Below are 24756 nucleotides of genomic sequence, written 5' to 3'. Positions count from 1 at the left end.
CTGGCGATCAGTCTCAGGTGTACGCTGCCCGAAGTTAGCTGGGACAAGACAAGTTTATAAAATTGATAGAGTATCAGAATGCTTGTGTTGCAGATTTTTCACCAATTACCACCATATGCTAGAAATAAACTTTTGCTTTATTTTATCTTCTTAAAACAAAAAACAAAACAAAATCTAGCTCATTCTTGCAAGAATAAGGGCATAGTGCATCGCTCTGATTACTGCTACAAATATCTACTTTATACAATGATGGCCCTGCTTTAAGAAACATTAAATGATCAGTACCCCTATCTTTGTTAGGGGTACTGATCATTTAAGCAGTAATTATCTCAGTCACTTTATCACCCAAACAACATCATTTGCCGTCAGAGGAGGAGCAAGCTTCAGGGGACTGAGGGATAGTAAACAGACGTTTCCACTGTAATCATTTTTATAAATTACAAATACAATTTGATTATTAGTCACTTTTAATAACAGTGACAACTGTTCTATGGCCAGTTTAAAGTGTTTTTCAGTTCAGATGAAAATAATATCTACAAAAAAACAATAGGGGCCAGACAGCAATCGCTGCTAGGTCCCCCAAAAAATTAGCAGCCAAAGTGCACAGCATACTTCTTGTCCAGAAAATGCCATTATAATGTACAGCAAATACTACATATGCACTGCCATGATTTCATGGCTGAGTGAGTAAACAACAATGACATTTGATTGCCAACATTCACATTATTCCAGACTTTGGAATAGTTTAAAGCCAAAACTGAGTCAACGTTTATCTTAAATTACATAAGTGAAGATTCAAGAGCATTGCAAAGTGATTCCACTTTTTCTGATCAGAGTCAAAAGCAGAGTAGCGGTTTTGTTGATGTATTCATTTAGTAGAAAATTTGGCAATCGTATCTGCATCACAATGAGGCTCATTACGATATGGCAAGACATGCAAATCCTATTGCCCATCATCCAACAGTTTGTTTTTCTCCCACAGTTTCTGAGCCAGAGGCAAAGTTTGGGTTCAACATGTACGGGAGGATTTTCTCAGAATCCTGTGTAACTCTGGTGACATGAGGAAAGGTTTTTCCAGGCTCCCATCATTTCTCTCCAAGTCGTCACCTTGGAGAATGGAGACAAGATGCAAATATAGAATGAAGGGAACTGGATTAACAGGAGGCAAAGAAGGAAAACAGGTTAGTATAAACGTCAACATTAAAAACATTGAGCACATTTGAACACAAAGGTGGTGGTGGTTGCAAGAAGGTTTCATATTACAATCTGTGGCAACTGAGTTTCTTCTTGAGGAGGTTGCATGTTATAGACTAGTTGAGTTTGTGTGAGTTGGGAAAACTGTCTTACTTTCCACAGTCCTGAATCACATGTGTGTTATCTTAATTGAATTCTTTAAACAGGGGACAGGTTTTGATGTGAGAATAAATGGCTGCCCTGATGGATCACCCAAAATCAGCAGAAGATTGACTGCAGGAGCCTTTTACAATGATGAGTAGTGTGGAAAAACATGGATGGGTGAATATTTCAACACAAAGGTGTTGTACTTACAGAAGCAGAGGAAAAATGTGTCAACACACATGGCATAAACACTGAAGAAACCGTGAGCGATCAGGTAAGCACCCACCACCGTTGTCTGACATAGAAAACAAAAACAACTTACTGTGTCAATCATCTTTGAAAAAGGCAAATATATTACTTACACAACTAAATGTGACACGAAAAGCAATAAATAATCTATATTGTTATTATAAAATCAGAACACTGGAATTAAAAATCAGAACAGTTGAATAAAAGCTAAAAACTGGATGAACTGAATCTCAAATCTGCGCATGTGTCTGCTTGTAACTACCATGAGAGGAACCTCATAGTAGTGGAGATAGGGCACTTCCGCCTGGAAAAGAGTGATTTTCTTTGTGAAGAAAAGTAATGCTAACACACCTGAAACAAAGATGGGAGGAGAAATTGGGTGCTTGGGTTAGGCTCCACATGGAGCATTAAAAATGGAATGTTGCAACTGCCCACTAAACTTTAGTTATGACTTACCAACTCCTCCTGCTATCATAACTTTTCCCAGAAACAACAGGAAATCCGTCACTCTGTCCACAACTGCAACTCTATAAGACAGACAGAAAGGATGCTCCACAACGGTATACATTGATTGATCATATAGCTAACTAAAACTGATGGGACAGTGAAAGAAAATTGTGCCACGCACACATTAAACATTAAACATTAATATGGGAATTCTGAAAATAGATTGAGAAGCATAGATACTGTTTCATGGTACTGTATATATACCGTATTTTCCACACTATAAGGCGCGCCGAAAAGCCTTCAATTTTTTCAAAAGCTGACCATGCGCCTTATAATCCAGTGCGCCTTATATATGGATCACTATTGAGCCGCAACAGGTCTCGCTGTCAAGACGCTATCAGTGACCCTGCACGATCGGTGACGTGCATACGCAGAAGGTCCCGCCATCTTGGATCGCTAGCTAATACTAATACTTTACCTCAGAGAAAATAATAAAAACAGCTGTTTACTCATTTTGGGAGTGAATGGAGTTGTCAGACAGCTGGTTTGTAATCTATAAATAAAGTTTGACTGACCTATCTGACTGTTTTGTTGACATTCCCTTTAGCGCAGCACCATCTAATGGATGCATAACGTTACCCCAGCCTCTACTGTAGCGCCTTATATGTGGAAAAATGTTAAAATATGTCATTCATTGAAGGTGCGCCTTATAGTGCGGAAAATACGGTACTTTTTTTTTTTTTTTTATAAAGCAGAAGTGAGCCTGACCTGACCATGTTCCTCATGAGAAGGAAGAACGCCTCCTGAGCCGAACTAAAGAAGTTCTTGCCATAGATTGCCACCTAATGGAAAATATATCATATCACCTGCAATCGCAGCAATATACACATCTGTCTCATACAAGAAGGCACACACAATCTATGAAACTCACCATTATGTAAGCATTTCGGTTCATGTAGCGAATGAATTTTTCCAAGCACCAGAAGCAGCATCTAAGACAGCACAGTATAAACCTGGACAGGCTGCTGTCAAGTCCTGTGAAGACACAAACATAATCATTGGGCTACTAACAAGAGAATTTTTTTACTAGCTAATGTAGCTAGTGTCACACTGACTTTGTGTGTAATATGTAAACCTTTCAGTTTCTTCTCCAAGTATTTCAGTGTAATCCGAAAAAGTTGGACAACAGAGAGAACGAGAGCCCCAAATGCCAAAGAGCCTGTGTGATACCTGAAGAAAATACAGGCGAAGGTTGACAAATGTCTGTTATTGCTACATTTTCCATTATTACAGTTTCAATCTGGTTAAAGCAGTGGTAAATTAAAAAGTGTAACATTCTGCATTCTTCATACTGAGATTCTGTCTTTGTTTCCACCAGATCTCATCAGTTCTTCTCCCCTTTGTGTCAGCCAGTCAGCGCTCCCCACCCACTTGTGTCTTGTCCAGGTGTGCCTCATTGTTTTAAGTATGTCGATATTTAGAGCCATCATATGTGCCATTTCCAGGTCTTGCTGTCTGTGGCAGTTAGTCACCCCCCACACCCCCGACCCTCCCGTTCTTCATTCTCCCTGTTTCTCAGTTTCTGGTCCATGATTTGGAATCCTGCTATTCACTATTTTTGTCCTTCTGCAATATGTTGTGATTTTTTTAGAATGCCCTGCACCCCAACCATGCCTTGCCGTCTTCTATACACATGGGTGCACCTGCCTTTGCGCATCCACTTCACCACAATGACCCGTCCCCCCCAGGCAATTTCTTAAAAAGGTATCACAGTCTTGATTTATTGTTCCGACCTGATTGCCCTTCTGAAGGATGAGAACAGCGGATAGGAAGGGACATCCTCAGGCTTCCTCTTGGCCCAGTAGTAACTGGAAAATGTTCCAGCAAGAGTGCATTGTTCCAGGGCCAAGCTGAAGTTAAACAGCCAGAGAAAGATCAGCAAGTTGGAAATCTGGAGTAGGAACAAGTAACGGTGGTATGGTGTCTCTCCGCCATAAAATGCAAACAGGCACTGAGAACCCACACAGGACGCTTCTTGGGATATGTTGCTTCTGTTGAAAGTCTGCAATGGGAGAGAATAAATGAAAAACAGGATAATGGTGTTACCACAAAGATTTGGACATAACAAAACAAAAGCAATGTTTTAAAATGTTAGCTCAGTAGTGAAAAATAAATCTGGATTCAGCACATCTAACATATTCATGATATAGAACACACACAAAAAGCCCTACACTATACAGAAATAGGTTAAAAACAATCTCTAAACTGACAACTGACCACAATATACTGTTACCTCAGGATTGCAAGTGCTGTTGGAATGTGGACAGCTCACATTAGGGGACACCACTTTATAGATGGCGTCACCTGAAGATGCCAAGTAACTGGTTGAAAGTGCCAGTTAAAGATACAGTAGCACTTTAAGCCCGAGCACCCCCCAGTTGGGGGCCTCTAGGACTTGGAAGAAGAAATTGTGTGAAACAATGTAGTAATCATGAAAGAATATAATAGTGTCGCACGTCAAATTAAACTGCAGAACTGGGGTTACTAGAATATATGTCATTTTGACATGCCCCAAACACAGCTCAAACGGCAACTAATTTAATTATCACTTGTGTACAGTATGTACTGATATTTATCTGAACAAATCTCACAAGTGTTCCCTTTATTATGACACAAGAATTATTCAAATAGACCTTGTGGTTGCAGAGATATCCACTTTTTATTTTGGGTATGGAATTTTTGAGCAAAAGCCTGAAAAATAGCTTAGGGCTTAAAGGTTCTGATTTGTATATTATATTGATTGAACAAGTCAAAACAAAGAAGTTTTGAATGACCAGGGTGAAAATTATAATGTAAGTATTTGAATGGTCTGTATAGTTGGCTCAACTTGTAAATGTCACATGATCAAAACCCAGAAAACAGGTGAGCCGTGATTGGTTGTTTGTTCTCTGAGCTCTTTAAACACTGCGATGTCATTTTCAGTGGACAGCAAATGGCAATATGGCTGCCTCGGAGATGGATAGAAAAAGGATTTTTTCCTGCTTAATTCCATAAATGCAGCATTAATCAGAAAGTTGTGTTTAGATTAGTGGGGGGCACAATAAAACATATTGTATGAAAAGTTTGGACTTGACTTCCCATTTAATATATTGAAAGAAGACATGAAAAACGTGGGCAGTTTCAACAACATATCTTTGCTTTCCTAGAATTTTGTGAAGATAAATGCATATTTCAATTTCTTTCATACCAATACAGATAAGTATTGTAGCTGTAGTTGGAAAATGTAATATGAAGCTGTTTTGTGACACGTTTTCAAGGATACACGGCAATAACAGCCCAGTATGAAACACAAGCAGTCAGCAAAATAAATGTTACGACTGGGTAGAAGAGGGTTGACATGATGTGACCGATGGCTCTGCAAAAGAGACAAATCAAAGAAACGATCAAACTTGTAAATCCCATTGCTGCCTTTTTTTAAGCACATACAGCTGTACTGTAATTAAGATTTCCATACTTGCTGGCCTCTCTGAGCAGGGCAATGGCCAACTTGATCCTCCTCCTCATGATGACAAGTATCAGCAAGATTGAAACCTCTGTCACTCCTAGAGAAGCCACTGACGATGGCAAAGCAATAACAAACATGATACTAAAGTCAAATGTGCTCATTTATTTCTTATCTCGTTTCATTAATTGTTTGCTAATGTGGTTAGAATATTGTACACATGACAGGATTTAGCTTAATAACTAGAGAATAGATGGTTTAGTTTCACAAGGACACAAGGAACTATAGAGAGAGAGGTCATTTTTTGTTCTTCCGAAGAACTACCTATGAAAGAGGCCCAGTCACACCCCCGGAAAACTGCTTTAAACATAAAAATACTGTATTAGCCAACCTTTAAAATTGGCAGATAAAAATTACGATACTCCATGTTCTAGGAAAATATCCCTAGTGTGTTTATCACTAAACTGACATGATTCGACGACAATGGTAGGGGACGAGAGAAGAAATAGAAAATGTAAACAAAATGATAAAAGGTGTACAAAGACATATAAGAAGACTTACATAAAATGGTCCAAGTTTCTCTGAGCTGGAGATAGACTTTGAGATCTGTCTGTGGTCCTACTTCCACAATGGATACATCAGAACCTTGACTGTGTCCCAGTGTGGTTAGCACCACAGAGCAGTACCACATACCTACAATTGTGCATACATATATTCATTGAGATGGATAGATGGATAGATAGATAGATAGATAGATAGATAGATAGATAGATAGATAGATAGATAGATAGATAGATAGATAGATAGATAGATAGATAGATAGATAGATAGATAGATAGATAGATAGATAGATAGATAGATAGATAGAAAAACATACCATATGCCAAGAGTAGCATGACAGCTATGATGGTAGTCCACAACATGAGGCCGGCTGTGAATCTCAGCAGCACTATGAAGATGAGACTAAACACCAAGGACATCAGCAGGCCTCTGGGGGCGGGAGGGACAAAAACTGCATGTGAGTTGTAGCAACAGGATAGAACAAAGACTGGGAAAAATGATTGGGAAAAACTAAAGCCATGGTAATCATAATTGCAAAGTTCTCAGTTCTCGTGAAGCATATGCTCTAAGAGTTTTTATAAATGAAGTCAACTTAGAGAGCACTTTAAAAACATAGCTGCATACAGTACAGCATCATTTAACTTGCTCCACATAAAGTAAAATCAGACATAAAAATACAATTAAACCAATAAATTAATAGCATATTGTAAATGTTGATTGTTGCTTTCAACCCCAGTTAATTATTTTTTTAATTCCAGTTAAACTATTCAGTCCAACTATCCAGTTTGTGTGAAGGTGTAGTAGTTACAGAACAATCCATGGCCAAGACTTGGTGTAATCTTCCACAATCTTCAAGCCCAGCTCCCGAGTATCCACTAGTCCTCTTATTCCTCTGCAAAGAAGTGAGAGGTCATTTTTATTTATTTTTTTTATTCAGCTTGTTCGAAATTTTATGGAAACATGCTAACAATTAGAGTATAATCAATGAGAGTTTTTGTTCCAAATTCTAGAGTGAAAATCCAAATTCACATAACATACATACATTTCAAACACAAGCAAGTACATAGCATGTATTTGTTTTGCTAAAAATCCCTGTAATACACTATATAATAATATAATAATTAATATTAATATTGATATTATTATGCATGCAGTTAAATAAGGATTTGAGTTTATTATTTATTTATTTTTCTGGGGAAGATTATGCACATTTATTTTGATCACTGATATTAACCTCAGAAGGGTTTTATAATAAATTTCCAAGCTAAGACGAATTAAAGGAAAATGACTTCAGGATTGTTGTAAATTGTTAGTTTCAATGCATAATCAAGTAAAGGTAGCAATCACCCTGATGTTTAAAAAAAAATGTGCATTTCAGATTCAGATAGCATATAGGTTTGTTCCAATAAAGGGATCCATCCATCCATTTTCTTGACTGCTTATTCCTCACAAGGGTTGCGGGGGGTGCTGGCACCTATCTCAGCTGGCTCTGGGCAGTAGGCGGGGGACACCCTGGACTGGTTGCCAGCAATCGCAGGACACACAGAGACAAACAACCATCCACACTCACACGCACACCTGGGGACAATTCGGAGCACCCAATTAACCTGCCATGCATGTCTTTGGAATGTGGGAGGAGACCGGAGTACCCGGAGAAGACCCGCGCATGGCATGGGGAGAACATGCATACTCTACCCAGGAAGGCCGGAGCCTGGACTCGAACCCGAGTCGTCAGAACTGGGAGGCGGACGTGCTAACCAGTCATCCACCGTGCCACCCCCAATAAAGGCATATTAAGGCAAATTTATTTGCATTAAAACAGCAGCTGTCATAAAGTCACTCATGAGCATCAAACAGGTATTTGACATTGCTGTTGTCTCTGGAGTCACAAGAACCTCTTCATTCACGCTCTTCCAGGCTTGCAGTCATCTACTTTGTAAGCTGTATGACTGCTGTACCAATCAAGGCTGTGACACCTGCAAAGTGGTCGTAGACTGAAATAATGGGGAGTGGAATGTTAGGACCCTCTGAGGTGCCCAAGATCAAAACGAATACTTGCATGTTGAGATTCTAACGAACAATTTCTTGCCATGGAATATCAAGAGCTGTCTTCCACAAGAAATATTTCTCATGCAAGACAATCCAACACCCTACATTGCAAAAAGGCCACCATCGTCCCGTTGAACACAACCTTGACTTCAACAGAGCCAAAGTTAAAATAATGATAATGGGAAATGAAAAATATTGCATGTAAAATAGTGAGAAAGCGACACTACCTGGCAGCATTTTGGAGTTCCGTGACGCTGCGCGCGGTTTCAAAAGCGTCTTTGAAGATTGTCTTATTCGCCACTGTCGCAGTCCCATTAAGAGTGATGACATCTGGTAGACACCTCCGAAGAACTGACACCCGCCCACACACACGTGTAATATAATGTAATGTAATGTAATGTCACAAAACGTTATTGGCGGTATTCATTGTGAATAAGGTTTGATATTACAAAAATGAAAGTGTCATCCTTACATGGTCTACTTGGCACAATCATAGAGGGACAATCCTCATCTCGTAGAACCTCAGATACTGGCTAGAAGAACCCAAACAGAAATATTATGAAGGCAAGACCAATGAAAAGTGTTACAAAGTGCAAAATGGGATTTCAAACGTTGAGTGTTGTTATTTCTTCATAAACTGGTGATAGCATCTACTTGAACAGTATGGAAATTGGAATTAATTTGTAAAGAACACACATTGACTTTATTTTATTTTATTTTATTTTATTTTATTTTATTTTATTTTATTTTATTTTATTTTATTTTTTTATTTTTTATTTTTTTTATTTTTTTTATATTTATTTTTTTTACCGGATCTTGCTATAGCAAGTAAAAGTAAGTAAACTGCTGGACTGGTCCGAGCTCTAATTTTAATATCCATCCATCCATCCATCCATTTTCTTGACCGCTTATTCCTCACAAGGGTCGCGGGGGCTGCTGGCGCCAATCTCAGCTGGCTCTGGGCAGTAGGCGGGGGACACCCTGGACTGGTTGCCAACCAATCGCAGGGCACACAGAGACGAACAACCATCCACACTCACACACACACACGCACGCCTAGGGACAATTCGGAGCGCCCAATTAACCTGCCATGCATGTCTTTGGAATGTGGGAGGAGACCGGAGTACCCGGAGAAGAGCCACGCGGGCACGGGGAGAACATGCAAACTCCACCCAGGAAGGTCCGAGCCTGGACTCGAACCGGAGACCTCAGAACTGGGAAGCGGACGTGCTAACCACTCGACTACCGTGCCGCCCCTCTAATTTTAATATTTTAATATTAATAATTTTAAAATGTACAAGTTGCGCATAAGGTGCAGGACCAGCCAAACTATGAAACAAAAGTGTGACTTATAGTCAGAAAAATACATAATAAAGCCTAATATAAAACGAAGCCAACATGTAGAGATGGTCTGAAATATAATGTAGAATATAACTAGTACCTTGTTAGGATTATTAAAGTCAGGTTTGCAGAACTGTCTGTAATACTGCCAATAACTGTTGCCAAGTTTGTGCTCCAGCTGCATCTCAGTATATGTAGCAAATTTGTCTGGGCACTTGGACACACACAACTGAAAGCACAGGATGTATATTATTTACAGAAGCAAATTAGTGACATTGATAAAGGGATACTAGTAGAGTCACTTGGCTAAACACAGGTACAAACACATGTAAATGTAAACATGAAGTAGTGTTTTATTGTGCCCAACCTGTGAACCATTACGTAAGCCATGGATTGATGAGTAACTTGGATTTAGCCAGCCTTTAAATGAGCGTCGTTATTGTGCTCGTTTGACAAGCAATTTTCCTTTTTTTCATATATATATGTAAAATATTAAATTAAATATACGCATATTTGTTCACTCATATATTAATGAGAGTATTTGAAATTTGAAAGACATTGTACATTTAGAACATTTTACTGCTTGACAGCCCTAATCCGTATATGTTTATAGTTACAGCAATTTAGTAGATTTGAACTTAAGCAAATATAACATTTAGAAAAAAGATAATTCAATCGTATGTGATATTATGTTACATTACATTGCATTATATAAAATTATATTAGAATGTTATTACCTGCGTTGTTGGGCACTGTAGGTTAATTAGAATAGCAGGATTGGCACATTTCAAGATGTTGAAATAGAAGAGAATGGGCCTCTTCCTGCAAAAAACATCAAATATACATTTTTAGTCACAAATAAATGAAAGCTTTTGTCATGTCTGATTTATTTGACGTGTTTGTCAATGCTGTTGTTATTATTATTTTTAGTAAGTAATCTTGAAATTTAGTTTTCGGAATTTTGGTCACTAATCTCAAATAATAAACAGATGTGAACATTGTTATTGTTAAAGCTACCGTATTTTCCGCACTATAAGGTATCATAAGGCGCACTTTCAATGATTGACATATTTTAAAACTTTGTCCATATATAAGACGCTACAGTAGAGGCTGGGGTTACGTTATGCATCGATTAGATGGTGCTGTGCTAAAGGGAATGTCAACAAAACAGTCAGATAGGTCAGTTAAACTTTATTAATAGATTACAAACCAGCTTTCTGACAACTCCATTCACTCCCAAAGTGAATAAACAGCTGTTTTTTAATTTTCTCTGAGGTAAAGTATTCGTATTAGCTAGCAATCATGCGCGTCACCGATCGTGCAGGGTCACCGATAGCGTCTTGACAGCGAGATCTGTTGCGGCTCAATATTGATCCATATATAAGGTGCACTGGATTATAAGGCGCATGGTCAGCTTTTGAAAAATTGAAGGCTTTTAGGTGCGCCTTATAGTGCGGAAAATACGGTACTTTACATTGTACGGGGTTTGCATCAGAAAAAAAAGAAAAACTTTTTTTTTAATCATTTGTTAATGACCCTTGTTTGGTGTAATGTAAAGTCTTTTGATGTGTAGACATGCATAATAAATAATAAGAAAGGAATGACTCACGCATTGGCAGTTCCCTTCTGACCACAAAACTCGCCATAGCTGTTTGTTGGATGGAGCACCTTCCTGGGGTCACCATGTAACCAAGCTGGATCAAGACAGCAATGTTTTTACATCAATTGAACCAATGAGCATACTGTTCAAAATAATTGCTGGCTGCACACCTAAGGTTTGAAGTCGATCAGATAAAATATGTAAGAGTTTGTTCAAAGATGACATCTCTTAACAAACCAAAAGTGGGGCAAAATGTGAACGAAAAATCAAAATGTTGGACACACATTCAAATATGTATGTGCCTTTAGGAGAGGACTCACCCACTATTCCAATGGCAACATATGAAAGAATGACAAGGATGAAGATCCAACAGCATAAGACATCTGTGCAGTTTCTGTTGAGACATGCAGGTGTAAATCAGTTCCTCCGTTTTTTAACATCATCCAAGTGGAGAACACATTGACAAGCACAGTTTCATAATTGTTCCAAATCACTCAATGTTTGAACATCAAACACCTCATCATTCTCTTAAAACTCATTCACTGCCAGTCATTTTAGAAAATTTTAAAATTGTCAATACTCACGTGATATTACATTCAATAATTATATATAAACCGAATCTACCAAATAACAGAATAGACTCCCTACTTTTTGCCCCGTCCCATTCTTTTATAATTGACAGTAGAAAAATGTAGGTTTGCCAAAATACAGCCATTTCTCCCATGGACTCTGAAACTGTGTTTATTTCCTATAAAATGGGGCAATGATGTCATCTACTGGTGGTTGGGCATCAGTAAAGTTGTTTCCAAGTTTGATATTTACAGTGGAGCATGCTCAGATTCGCCCCCATTTAGCACCGCTCTAAAAAATACAATTGACAAGTATACTTGTCAAAGGCAGTGAATGAGTTAAACATGATGTGAACATACATGCATATTTTCATGGTCTTCTTATCAAAAACATAATCCTGAAAATGCTCTTCAGTGGTCCCTCCATGATACTTGCTTAATGAGGTGGGATCTGCACTCAGCCTTATGATGTTTATAGGTGACCCGGTTTATACGCACTATACTAAATACAACTTTTTTTCATTTACAAGTCAAATGTTCACATTTAAATACGCACTACTTGTCCAGTCATATCATTCAGTTATAAATCTTTCATACAGTAAGTTTTAGCTACCAAGCCCCACAACCTAAAATTGACTTGAGTCAAGTCTCATGACTCGAGTCCTCACCTCTGCTTATAAGGAGGAAGCATTGGGTTACCTTTTGTGGACTGGACCTCTGAAGAAAGGATCAAACTTGTGTGGCTCACCTGAGGAAATTAAAATAGTAAAAAGTTTTTTTTATTAACCGGGATCTTTCCAAGGGCAAGACAACTGAAAACCTATTTGTGATATGGAACGGATGGTTTTCAGAAGTACATGATTCAGAGTTAAGCTAGAAATTGTGCCATGTTAGCTCTGCACAAGTAACAACAAAGAACAACAGCAATCGAGCCCCGCGTGCAGGCCTGACTCCAGAGGGGGCCGGTGATCCGTGTCCGGGCAAGGGAAATTGTTGTCCCATGTTTTTAATCATCATAAGGGGTTGGTAAGATGTGCTTTGTATGGTCCCTCACCTTGGACATTTTTTGCCATAGGAGACCAGGGGCATAAAGGATCATTGGGACACACAAATCCTTCTACTACAATAAGATGGTGGCTCAGGGAGGTTTGATATAAATTGTATTTTGACTACATGTACAATTACTGTGAAATATCAGTATCAGGAACAGCCAACTGCCGTCCAGCAACTAATACACAGTCAGAGGCGTCAGCACCTTGTTGAAATAGACTGAGCTTGGTTAATCTGATAGCATTAGTGAAGAGTAATACTCTTGAGTTAATCTTTATCCTATAGATGACGAAAATAGGACAAACTGGTCCCAGCATCAACACTGTTGTTGTTGTTGTTTTCATTGTCACTTCAATGTGGTATTTTCTAAAGGCTCTGTTTGCTGGAAAAATTCTCACATTCTCAACTATGCGAAGACACAGACAGACGACCTCAGAATGAATGATGTCAAATATTATTATCCATCCATTTTCTATACTGCTTGCCTTCACGAGGGTCAAAAGGCAGAGCTGGAGCCTATCCAGATGACTTTGGTGTATAGGCGGCAAACCCGGAAAAATATAAAACACACAAATTCACACACAAACACACAAAAACTTGTCAGCTTACCAGCAGTTGGTCATATTGAGACCTATTTCTCAACAATATCCACGAGCTACAAAACATATTGCAGAAAAAAAAAAAATCTACTTCTAAGTTCTCCATATATATTAATTAATTCACTGATGTTGATAAACCCACAAGCTTTGAACATGTTTAAGATTGTGACTTGTTACGACACATTAAATGTTAATGCATGTGCCATATAGTGAATATAGGTCTGTTGCTCACCATAGATGGGACCCAGATGTGTAGCTCCACTTACTGGCGCGGCTTGAACAGCAGCCGAGCTGCTGGAGGCATACCGGTGTGGCGCCATGGCGGTTCAACAGCCAGAAGAAGACATTGGGAAGGTTGAATGAGGTTGCTGATAAACTAGACTAAGTGCCTCTCTATCCACTTCATCCCTGATTCTCTCTCTCTCTCTCTCTCTCTCTCTCTCTCTCTCTCTCTCTCTCTCTCTCTCTCTCTCTCTCTCTCTCTCTACTAAACTCCATAATATGTTCGCATCTTACCATAACCAGTGGAAATCTAACAATGTAATTACTTTTGGCAGTATTAAAGTATTAAGACCTATAAATGGATGTAAATGAATGTTTGGGAACCACCAGGAGTCAGGACTCTTCCTCGAGAGTATAAACATCTCAACTCGCCAAACAGATGAGAAAGGGCCATAATCAGGAGGGTGACTCGGATTTCAAAATCCCAGCACTTTTGTGTGGTTTTCTACCTCTTAAATGTTAAACAGTAGGTTACATTTACATCAGATTTGAGCAATTTTTGTAAGACATTAAAGTCATTAAAGTGAGGGTAAGCTGTTAAAAAATGGCTGGATGTGGATTAAATAATGATTGTTTTGTTTGCAATCCTTTGTGGTGCTGTATAAAAGCAAAATTACAAACCTGTTTCCAGAGTGTCTTACAGGAAAATGACATGTGATGGCAGTAGTGCACCATGTGTGAAAATAAGAGGCTATCGTGTGAAATGTAGAAATAGTGGCAGACTTTGAGAGAGCCTTAGTTTTATGGGTTTATAACTTAATTTGCTTTATATCAATTCATGAGTCTGACTCAAATCTCCGTTTGAGGTACAATATATGCAAATGCAGATTGTTTTCTCTTGTACAATTTTCGCCCGATCGACTCTACCTTGACATTAACATCTGTAGTTTCAAACAGTAAAATATTTTAAATAGAACATTTTATTGCGTAAGAGGATGTGAAGAATTGTGTTTGAAAGTATTTAATATTCATTTAAGTCACAGTTATGTTACACAAACTTTTCGTTCAGATGCAGCCATGCTGTGCTGACAGATCCAAAAGCAACTGCTGTCAGAATGATGTTGTGTAACATTTTAGTCAGAGAAAGCCTGTGGAGCTGCAGTCGTGAGTAGGAACATTTCAGAATCCAGCTGAGAGTAGTAATCTCTTTGCCTGTTGTATCACTCAGAGCTGGCATATGTTGCGCGCTGTGTCTCTAGGATGTTTCTTTTGTTGAGTCTGTTAGGACAAAAATCTTCCACTTCACAGTGTTTATACCTAAATTCAATTTGGACAGTGTTCAATATCATGTTCACTTGACTGTTGTTAATTCAGAAGTGAAATATTGCTGGGACTAATCATGCGAGCGAGCCATCTGTCCCATAATTGCATTTATGACTTCAGCTATTTGAAAGCGCTGCAGGATAATAAAGTGTTGAAATCATTGTTTGTTCATGTTAACATGGGACCATTTAGTGTGTTTCTGTCTAACATCCTGTTAACTAGCTAAAATGCCAAATTGTATTGGCAAAGTAAAGCGAGGTGCCTGCTGGTTGATATTCTGAAAAACTCGTTTTCCCAGGAATTAAAATAAAAATAAAAATGTTGGTTTGTTCTGATTGTATTATTGCTAATGTTTAATTTCATGTGCTCTGTAAAGCACTTTGTTACAGCTGCAGCTGTTGTGAAAGCACTAAATAAAGATGAGTTGAGCGAATGGATGGATGGATAAATAAAACCTGTCATTCTAGAATAAGTGTAAATCAACGACAGTAAATAAATGACATTGAAACAATACTCACCCTTTGATTAGCTTTCTGCGTGTGTAACGAACACAGTGATCATTCTGAGGGAGCTCACCTCCTTCTTATTAATTTATTAATGTAAATTGTATTTACATGTATACTTATGTTTGTTTTGTTCTTATTTATCTTATTCTTTACTGCATGACCAATTTCTGTTCCATGTACAGTATAGCACTTTGTATACAGCAATGTTTGTTTTAATTAAAGTGCTTTATAAATAAAGTTAAGTTGAGCCGGTTATCTTCCTGACAGTGTGTAGTTTGTCATTGCTGATTATTTACCAAGTATATCTGATTTTTACATATTTTAGCAGACTTTCAGTGCCCAGTTGCAGACACAACACAGTTCCAAATAAACTACAAAAAAAACAAAAACAAATCATTGCAATCGTAAGTATTTATTGAAATGAATTTTCAGCTGTACAAGTCAACTGCTTCACAAGTCAGTTATATATTTGCCATTTTTTTAAAATCAACTTAGTGCATAGTTTGCAATTCTAAAAATTCTTTTGCACATTAAAAGATACTGAATGTGTGTGCTTATCAATATATGTGATTATGAATAGATAATTCTGGACAGAAAAAAATGTATTTGAGTAATAAGCTGGCAGCACATTGACATTACCACATCTGCCTGACAAATTAGTGGTTGTCGGAGACAATCTCAGCTCATGCCCACCTTGCGTGTATAGAGTTAGCAACTTACCCCCGTACTTATACAAGTTTTCACTTTCCTTTCCTCCCATAACCTCAGAACATGCATGATAAGTTAACTGAAATCTCGACATTTCTGTATGCACTCCGCAACTGACTAGTGACCAGTCCAGGGTGTATTGTACTCCACCTCTAAAGATCCAGCACAGCCTATGCAAGTAAGAACAAGTGGTATAGAAATGAATTAACGGATGTTAATAGTTACCACAAATAAACCTTTCAGTTGCCATTGGAAACCCTCTGCATTTACAAAGTTGTGAATGAAACTGTCAAAATAAAGTTTGATTAAGCAGGTGATAGAATATGGAAGGATAAGGTAACGTTCTCTATGTCGCTGACTAGATGGTACACATGGGCCTGCATTACTTGTCTTGGTATGTACAAATAGATAAAGCATATGCAACATAAAAACAAGACAATGTAATGAAATAAAAATAAAAAAAAATCATATATTGCATGTGAGATATCAAATTATGCACAGTTTTTAGTAAAGTTGGAGTTACTGATGGTAATTCTTAGGGATGTAACGATATCCTAACATCACGATACGATATTATCACGATACGATAATTATCACGATATTGTGGGGGCGTTGTTGATATTTAAAAAAGATCACAATATTGTAAAAAAAAAAAAAAAAAAGAGCTCATACTAAAAAAAAAAAAAGCACAATATTGTGCTTTTGTACATAACAGCAATGCATATAAACCACCTGCAATCTCTAATAATATTGAGGCACTTACTTGCTAATGCAAGCACACATTGATTGCTTCACAAGCAAATTAGATTCCCCTTCATCTGACAATTAGCGTAGATTATAAACATAGAAGGCCAAAACATCCCTAATGAAAATTAAATTGCACTAATACACTGGCCACTAGAACTGTACAAATGGATATAAACTTGACTTTTTTTTTTTTAACAAATGTGTTCCTTTTAAATATTGTGAATATGACGACGACGATATTGTGGCAGTTTTAATATCACGATATTGCCATTATCGTGACATCCCTAGTAATTCCTGAGTAATGTGCTTCTAGTACAAGATGCAAAGAGGAAATGACATGGACAGCAAAGTTATTCACACTTTAAGGAACTGCTAGATCTACAATTTAAATTTTCACTTCAACAGGGATAAAGTAATTGAGTATAAGTCACATTATGAAAAAAGTGCAACTTATAGTAAAAAATAAAAAAATAAAATGTAGTAGCAGTGGGTTTCCTTTGTCAAATAAACACAAGACATGTGTGACTAAACAATTAACAGAAATAAGAAGTGTCACGCCGTGAAGAGGTAGGACCCAGACGCAGGATAAGGTAGGCCACAGAGGCAACAGGTTTTATTGCCGGGCAGCAGCAGTCTCCTCTCACACTGAGAGGAGAAAGGGGGAATCAAAAAGGTGGAGAACAAAAAGCGCTCCACTAGGGAGGAAAAAACAGGCACAAGGCAAAAGGGGTAACAAAAGGCGCTCCACTGGAGGAAAAGGCACAAAAACAAGACAAGGCACAAAAGCAAGGCAAAACAACAAGGCAACAGGAACAAGGAACAAGGAACAAGGACTCGAGGACTGTGGGACGCTTCCATGCACTAACTGTGTGTGACACTTCGGCAACGGAGGGGAGAATGCAGGTGGCTTTTATTGTCTTGGTTGATTGGTGGCAGGTGGACATGATCATGGGCGGGGACCGGTAATTAGTGAACTGCAGGAAGGGCAAGTGACCTGGGGTGCGAAGGGAATCAGAAATTCAAAATAAAACAGGAAACATGACTATGACAATAAAAGGCCTGTCACGCAGGTGGCGGCGTGACAGTACCCCCCCCTCAATGGCCGGCTCCTGACGGCCATCCGACCCAAAGAGTCCAAAAACAAGGGCGGGCGGAAGGGGGCACGGAGGTGGGAACACGGCCCACCCATCCGTACAGACAAAAAGCAGTTCAGGAGGGCGTCCTCGACGCCCGACAAGAGAGTCCCAGCGGGGCCAGTCAGGAGGGCGTCCTCGACGCCTGACAAGGAGCAGAGGTGGCGGCGGGGTGTTCGCCGCCAGATGAGGAGCAGGAGGCGGCCGCTGGCCGGGCGCCGCCGGAACTGGTGCAGGTGATGGCGGCCGCTGGCCGGGCGCTGCCGGAACTGGTGCAAGAGGAGGCGGCCGCTGGCTGGGCGCCGCCGATCGAGGAACCGGAGGTGGCGGCCACAATCCATGCGCCGCCTGACGAGGAACAGGAGGTGGCGACCGCAATCCATGCGCCGCCTGACGAGGAACAGGAGGTGGCGGCCGCAATCCATGCGCCGCCTGACGAGGAACAGGAAGTAGCGGCCCAGGCGAAGCGGCCAGGGACTGCGGCGGCAGCGGCCCAGGCGAAGCGGCCAGGGGCTGCGGCGGCAGCGGCACAGGCGAAGCGGCCAGGGGCTGCGGCGGCAGCGGCACAGGCGAAGCGGCCAGGGGCTGCGGCGGCAGCGGCACAGGCGAAGCGGTCAGGGGCTGCGGCGGCAGCGGCACAGGCGAAGCGGCCAGGGGCTGCGGCGGCAGCGGCACAGGCGAAGCGGCCAGGGGCTGCGGCGGCAGCGGCACAGGCGAAGCGGCCAGGGGCTGCGGCGGCAGCGGCACAGGCGAAGCGGCCAGGGGCTGCGGCGGCAGTAGACAAGGTTCCGGAGCGAGAGGCTGTAGCAAACGAGGTTCAGGGGCGAGAGGCTGCAGCAGACGAGGTTCAGGGGCGAGAGGCTGCAGCAGACGAGGTTCAGGGGCGAGAGGCTGCAGCAGACAAGGTTCAGGAGCGAGAAGCTGCAACAGACGAGGTTCAGGGGCGAGAGGCTCCAGCAGACGAGGTTCAGGAGCGAGAGGCTCCAGCAGACGAGGTTCAGGGGCGAGAGGCTGCAGCAGACGAGGTTCGGGGTTCTGAGGCCAGTCCGACCCTTCACCCCAGTCGCCACGGTCCAAAGCCATCAACTCTTTTATCTCTGCAATGACTCGGGCGATGTCTTCAAGCCTCTGCCAGGTCTCCAAGTTGGACACTCCCGCTGGGTCCATGCTGGCCGAAGTGTACTGTCACGCCGTGAAGAGGTAGGACCCAGACGCAGGATAAGGTAGGCCACAGAGGCAACAGGTTTTATTGCCGGGCAGCAGCAGTCTCCTCTCACACTGAGAGGAGAAAGGGGGAATCAAAAAGGTGGAGAACAAAAAGCGCTCCACTAGGGAGGAAAAAACAGGCACAAGGCAAAAGGGGTAACAAAAGGCGCTCCACTGGAGGAAAAGGCACAAAAACAAGACAAGGCACAAAAGCAAGGCAAAACAACAAGGCAACAGGAACAAGGAACAAGGAACAAGGAACAAGGAACAAGGAACAAGGAACAAGGAACAAGGAACAAGGAACAAGGAACAAGGAACAAGGACTCGAGGACTGTGGGACGCTTCCATGCACTAACTGTGTGTGACACTTCGGCAACGGAGGGGAGAATGCAGGTGGCTTTTATTGTCTTGGTTGATTGGTGGCAGGTGGACATGATCATGGGCGGGGACCGGTAATTAGTGAACTGCAGGAAGGGCAAGTGACCTGGGGTGCGAAGGGAATCAGAAATTCAAAATAAAACAGGAAACATGACTATGACAATAAAGGCCTGTCACGCAGGTGGCGGCGTGACAAGAAGGACACATTGATTTTTGAAAATTAACAGTTGTTCCCTTATGAACAAGGTTTGGATATTCAATCATCATAACACGCAATGTGGACCCTGTTGAATTTGATCAATTTGTGGCATTTAAGCATACAAGTAAAAAAACAAATTCCCATCATGCTCCAATAATTAAAACCACTGAACGCAGAAAATTCCATTTCCAATTGCTACAGCCACCTGTTGACGAAAATGAAACTGCACTCACCCTTCTTCACATTCAAAACACGCGCATGACGTCATATTCGTAGACTGATGGCGGGAAATTTGAACCTGAATCCAGTCTGAAAACTATTGGCCAGAGGCTGGCAGGACAGCTGTGAACAGCTAAGTTGTTAATCTACTAATTAAAAAAATGATTCAGTCATAAATGGTCAAATACAAAGACTATTGTCCAGATATTTTTGGGTAAATTGTTACAGAGAGCAGCTTTAAGGTAATATTTAAAATATATGATCAAACATACCACAGATATCACTGCTTAAAACATCAATTATACAAAAGTAGTAGAATGTATACAGTATACACAGTGTGAAAGCAAATAGGACTTCATTTGAACCACTGATATGAGGGAGCTACTGTTCGAAAATTCGGCTACAATGTAGGAAATAATGATTCCAAGGCTCCTTTCATTTCTGATCTCCTTCTCTTCACTTTTCTCTCTCACCAGTCCTTAGTCCTTTTTCCGATTTCTTCCCTGGAATGAATCCATCACATTGAAGGCTCCCATGTAGTAACCTAGCAGAAGGCCCTGCTTCATAGGGAGGACACTGTGTGAAGGGAGTTTAAAAAATAAAAATAAAAATAGAAAAATTAGTCCAACATGGAATTAATACAATATTACTGTATTATTATTATTATTGTTATCACATATCTACATTCATTTCATAGAAAGAAGTCTGTTGTTAAACTTTCATAAAATGAAAACATTTTAATTTTATTGTATACATTATTTTTGTGTGAGCAGCATTCAAATTGGGATGGCCTGAATGAAAACTTCAGCCCTGGCCTTTCCAAAAAAAGATGGCTGGACATGAGAATGTCTGTTACGTAGCAGGCTACTTCCTGGTTAATGAAGGATACAGAACAGATGGGATGCCAATATGAATCTCGGGTTTGGACGGTTTCAATGATATATTGACTGACAAGTTTGAAAAAAAAAAACAAAACATGCTTATCCAGATCATCACCAACAAAATGGTTTGAAATATAATTGGTTGTTCTTTCATGCAGCAACATGCCTTGACAAAGTTTTGTTGACATTGGTTGAGCATTCATTTGTGTAAACCTGCTGTGTCCTACGAGCTAATGTTTTACAAGTCATATTGACTTATGTGAATAACAGGTCAGTATAAAAACAAAGCTAGTGGTTACATTACTCTACTCTCATAACAACAAAAGTTTTATTTTAAGCTAACATCCGCGTGTACAATTTTTTTTCTCTTCCTTCAATCTAATAAGGAAGAAAATTAAGCTACTGAACATTTCTGTATGATGGCAATTTGCTTCCTCTTTATTTTTATTTTATTTATTTATTTATTTTTAAGCTGTGTTAATGCAAATGTAATAAAACTTCACAAGGGTGGAGTTTTTCTGGTTCTGTAATTTCCAACATCAGGTCTTTAAATATATATAATTTACATTGTTTAATTTGGTTTGTTCTACCGTTGGCCACTTTTGGCTAGTTAACAGAAACCCATGAAAACAAGATCTTTTTAATTCCTTCTTATCTACTGGGTTGGATCAAGTTCATTATGTTTTCCACCAGATCATTTATCAATTTATGGACAAGGGAGCAATTTCATGTCACATTTGTTTCTGAAAGAACTGCTGAATGGCTTACTGCATTCTAATCGAGCAAGTGAATGACAACATTTAGACTTTAAGGAGTAGATGCTAGCCTCTCAGTGTTAGATGAAGAAGAATTAGATTTTAATTTACCAAGTGGAAGCTGCCTCCTCTTACTAATATATTAATATAAAAATGAGAATATACTGTATATACAAAACAAAGAAACAAAAACTTCACATTGTACAAAGAAGAAAACAAAAAAATGTATTATGTCAGAGAAAAATATGCATAAAAGCAGCAAATAAATAAATAAATAAATAAATAACACAAATCTTCAAAATAGAGGACTCTACATGGCCAAAAATGGCAACAAGCTGAAAGTACCAACCAAACAGACATGAGTGCTAATTACAATGAAGTAACATCATGGTCTGTCCACTTTTATCTGGAGGTTTGTGTTCCAGGGTGCTCGTTATGTCTTTGTTTTCACCTGTTGTATCAGGCAATTGGCTCTCTCCTTGCACTCCCGTATCTTGTCCAGGTGTGCTTCATTGGGTCGTTAGTATGTTTGCATTTAGTTCCTGGTTTCTGTTCATTTTTGTCATTTTTACTGTCGTTTGAGGTGGTGAATGTTTCCCATGTTTCTTTGCTACCTTTTATTGCAGTTGTTCTGTACTTTGCTTTATAATTTTTCTTAATCTGCTAGCTTGTACCTTTATCTGAATTTTTGTTAATAAATACCTTTTTTTTTTTTAAAGATTACACCTGCCTTTTCTCACTTGTTTACTAGTGCTTGTTCCACCATGATAATGGACAACCCAAAACGTGACTGAATGAACCTTTGGTCTGTGGGTTTGTCTGTCTCTCATGTTTCTTCACTTTTGGACTTTTATTTACTGTATCCTGTCATCCAGTACTTTGTGTGAATGTGCAAATACATTTTGGGAGCATCCAACTGTGATGTCTTTTATTTTCTTTTTTCCAAAACATCATAGGTAGGGTAAAGTGAGACAAACTACAGTATCATCACTGCATAAATTATAGATTTGTTTTCCAAAACATATAATTTTGCTGTTTAAAATGCAAACATTAAGACAAATCCAACTGCATACGGAATCCAGCGGAGGGAATCCATGTATCACGTTATTTTCCACATTCAAACTTTACAGACATTACAATTGTCTGTAAATGGCATCCCTTCAGTGTCCACCATCTTACCAATTGATCATCTTTAAATTACTGTTGACAACTCTTTAATTAAAAAAAAAAAACCAAACAAACAAAAAAAAACCCATAAAATATTCTTGTTCCTGTTATGTTGCTGGCATGTATAGCAGTAGTCACCAACATACATACACAACCAGGGTCATTTTCTCCCATGCTTAAAAGTAAAAAAAAAAGTGCACTCATGCCCACTTTTTGGCTGTGCAGATTCTCCCAATGTCTTAATTTGTGCACCTTGATGAAATGTAGAAACTTTGGATTATTTGTTGGGTGACAATAACAATATACTTTGGCCAGAGGCAGGCCCCAGTGACATTTGATTTGCAACAGGGCAAAAAGAGCCATAACTCAAATCTATTATTATTTTGTCAATAAGCCCTCATATGGCCAACATACATTTTGAACAAACCCTATCACCTTATTGTAAAACACTTTTCTGTAATAAATTCTTACATATTTAGCAGCACAATGTACAAAACACAAATGTGACATTGGGGTACTTTGGGAAGCTAGCTGGTCACATCATGGGGGATGTTGCTAATTATTACGTTTGACCAGCTCCTTTATCCAAACTCAAGAGACCTTTAATTCCTTACACATTGCACACTCCAAACTAGATACTCTATTTAGCTGGCTTGCAAGCACTTGCGTACATTGTTACTCATCCTCCAAGTTCCATTGAGTGACAAATTTGCACAAGCGATACGTAAATCAACCAGCTGAACTTGCAAATATTGAGACTAATCCTAGATCAAATAGCAACACTTCAGTATGGTTTTCTTTTCATCTGATTTCATTTTTCATCTGGATGATGAAGGTGTATCAGGTTTATCCAATAACCCCAATGTAATTCAGTTAAGACAATTTAATGGCAGTGCATCAAAGGAAGTTTTTTTTTCCTTTTTCTGTAAGGTGTTGCTCATGGGAAAACAATGCCTCCCTTCTAACAGTCTATGCTTGCAGCTTTTGGAAGACTGACATGCTCTGACTAACAATGACTTCCTTCAAAGTGAAGAAAGACAATAATGGTTAATACAACAACACATTATTAGAAGGCTGAATACAATGGCTTTTATGTGAAATTAACAGAGGTGACAGGCGAGGCACTATATCCATTTGTATGAGCTGTGTTCCAGAGAGGAAAGCTTTCTAATATAGAATAATGGCTCTGTCCTCAGACAAATGGACCAAATAAAGAAAACAAGAACAAGGCAAGAAGATAACTTGAGAAAGTGTTCTTATCAGATGTAATTCAAGTGAAAACACAATTAAATGAATAGACATTTAGTTTTTCGAGGCATGGTTATGAGAATATTTCTTCTAGCCATGTTATGCATTTAAAAAAAAAAAAATGTACTAGCATAAACATACACAGACACGACATAGTCACTGTTCAGAAAAAAGCATTTATCTCCAAATTTCACGTTTTCTTTTTTGTTTCTTAAATCCCCTAACATTGTTTTTTTTCTTTATATACATTAGGACTCCCCTTTGACGCACGCTAAGGATCATTTCTTCTGTAGACTGAAAACCTTTGCAGTAGTACATCTTCTGATGCAAATCTTGGACACTTCCATACAATCTAAAATTTGGTGCGATATTTGGTCAAAATGCTCGGTGTCTCGCAACTCCAGGAAATCAGTAGCCATAGCCGGACCCATCGACATGGGCGGGCCTTGGGGGTCCGTGCCCGCCCTGGCAGTTAGCCGTGCCCACCCTTGCGGTTTTGAGATGCCTCGCCAACCAACTATTCTTCCTATCAGTCACGTAAACTTGGGCCTTCTGTTTCAAGTAAAGCATGGCGTGCCATCCAACCACATACCTCCTTTCAAGTTTGGCTTTGATTGACAGCTAAGGCTAGCCAATGACAATCGGGATCGGGAGGGGGAGACGGGCGCTCTGGAGACGTGCATCAGCCAAATATACTTCCGGGTTAGAGAGTGGTGCACGTTCACTCTCTGGCCAGCAGTGAGCACATCATGCCGCTGT

At 39.6% G+C, this 24756-nt stretch overlaps 2 protein-coding genes across 4 annotated transcripts in view; both read right to left on the bottom strand.

Moving 5' to 3' along the window:
• Positions 1-119: 119 nt before the first annotated feature.
• On the bottom strand, positions 120-13691 carry LOC144029918 (choline transporter-like protein 5-A). 2 transcript variants are annotated; one of them, XM_077535762.1, is made up of 22 exons: positions 13538-13691; positions 12356-12404; positions 11408-11481; positions 11097-11181; positions 10225-10309; positions 9588-9716; positions 8619-8679; positions 8374-8497; positions 6906-6989; positions 6414-6526; positions 6098-6229; positions 5549-5648; positions 5357-5449; positions 4328-4415; positions 3828-4096; positions 3170-3264; positions 2966-3069; positions 2803-2876; positions 2044-2114; positions 1850-1938; positions 1549-1633; positions 120-1107 (listed from the first exon to the last, which is right to left on the bottom strand). In XM_077535762.1, exons 1-22 carry the CDS (start codon positions 13623-13625, stop codon positions 1010-1012), a joined length of 2190 nt encoding a protein of 729 aa, XP_077391888.1. In that variant the 5' UTR covers positions 13626-13691; the 3' UTR covers positions 120-1009. The 2 variants fall into 2 exon arrangements, 1 of the variants encoding a protein (XP_077391888.1); XR_013287160.1 differs by lacking the exons at positions 120-1107; positions 1549-1633; positions 1850-1938 and having other exon boundaries at positions 2046-2114; positions 3150-3264.
• A 2061-nt stretch (positions 13692-15752) lies between these two features.
• LOC144029871 (epidermal retinol dehydrogenase 2-like) overlaps positions 15753-24756 on the bottom strand; it is a 27371-nt gene continuing 18367 nt past the window's right edge. For both annotated transcript variants that reach the window (XM_077535760.1, XM_077535758.1), the window contains one exon: positions 15753-20522. In XM_077535760.1, the coding sequence (XP_077391886.1) occupies positions 20426-20522 (97 nt within the window). In that variant the 3' untranslated portion in view covers positions 15753-20425. The remainder of the gene's footprint in view (positions 20523-24756) is intronic.

Source organism: Festucalex cinctus, chromosome 1, assembly GCF_051991245.1.
Source record: "Festucalex cinctus isolate MCC-2025b chromosome 1, RoL_Fcin_1.0, whole genome shotgun sequence".
NCBI classification, from domain to species: domain Eukaryota; kingdom Metazoa; phylum Chordata; class Actinopteri; order Syngnathiformes; family Syngnathidae; genus Festucalex; species Festucalex cinctus.
Note: the sequence above shows the minus strand (reverse complement) of the source record. Positions and strands in the feature narration are given on the sequence as shown.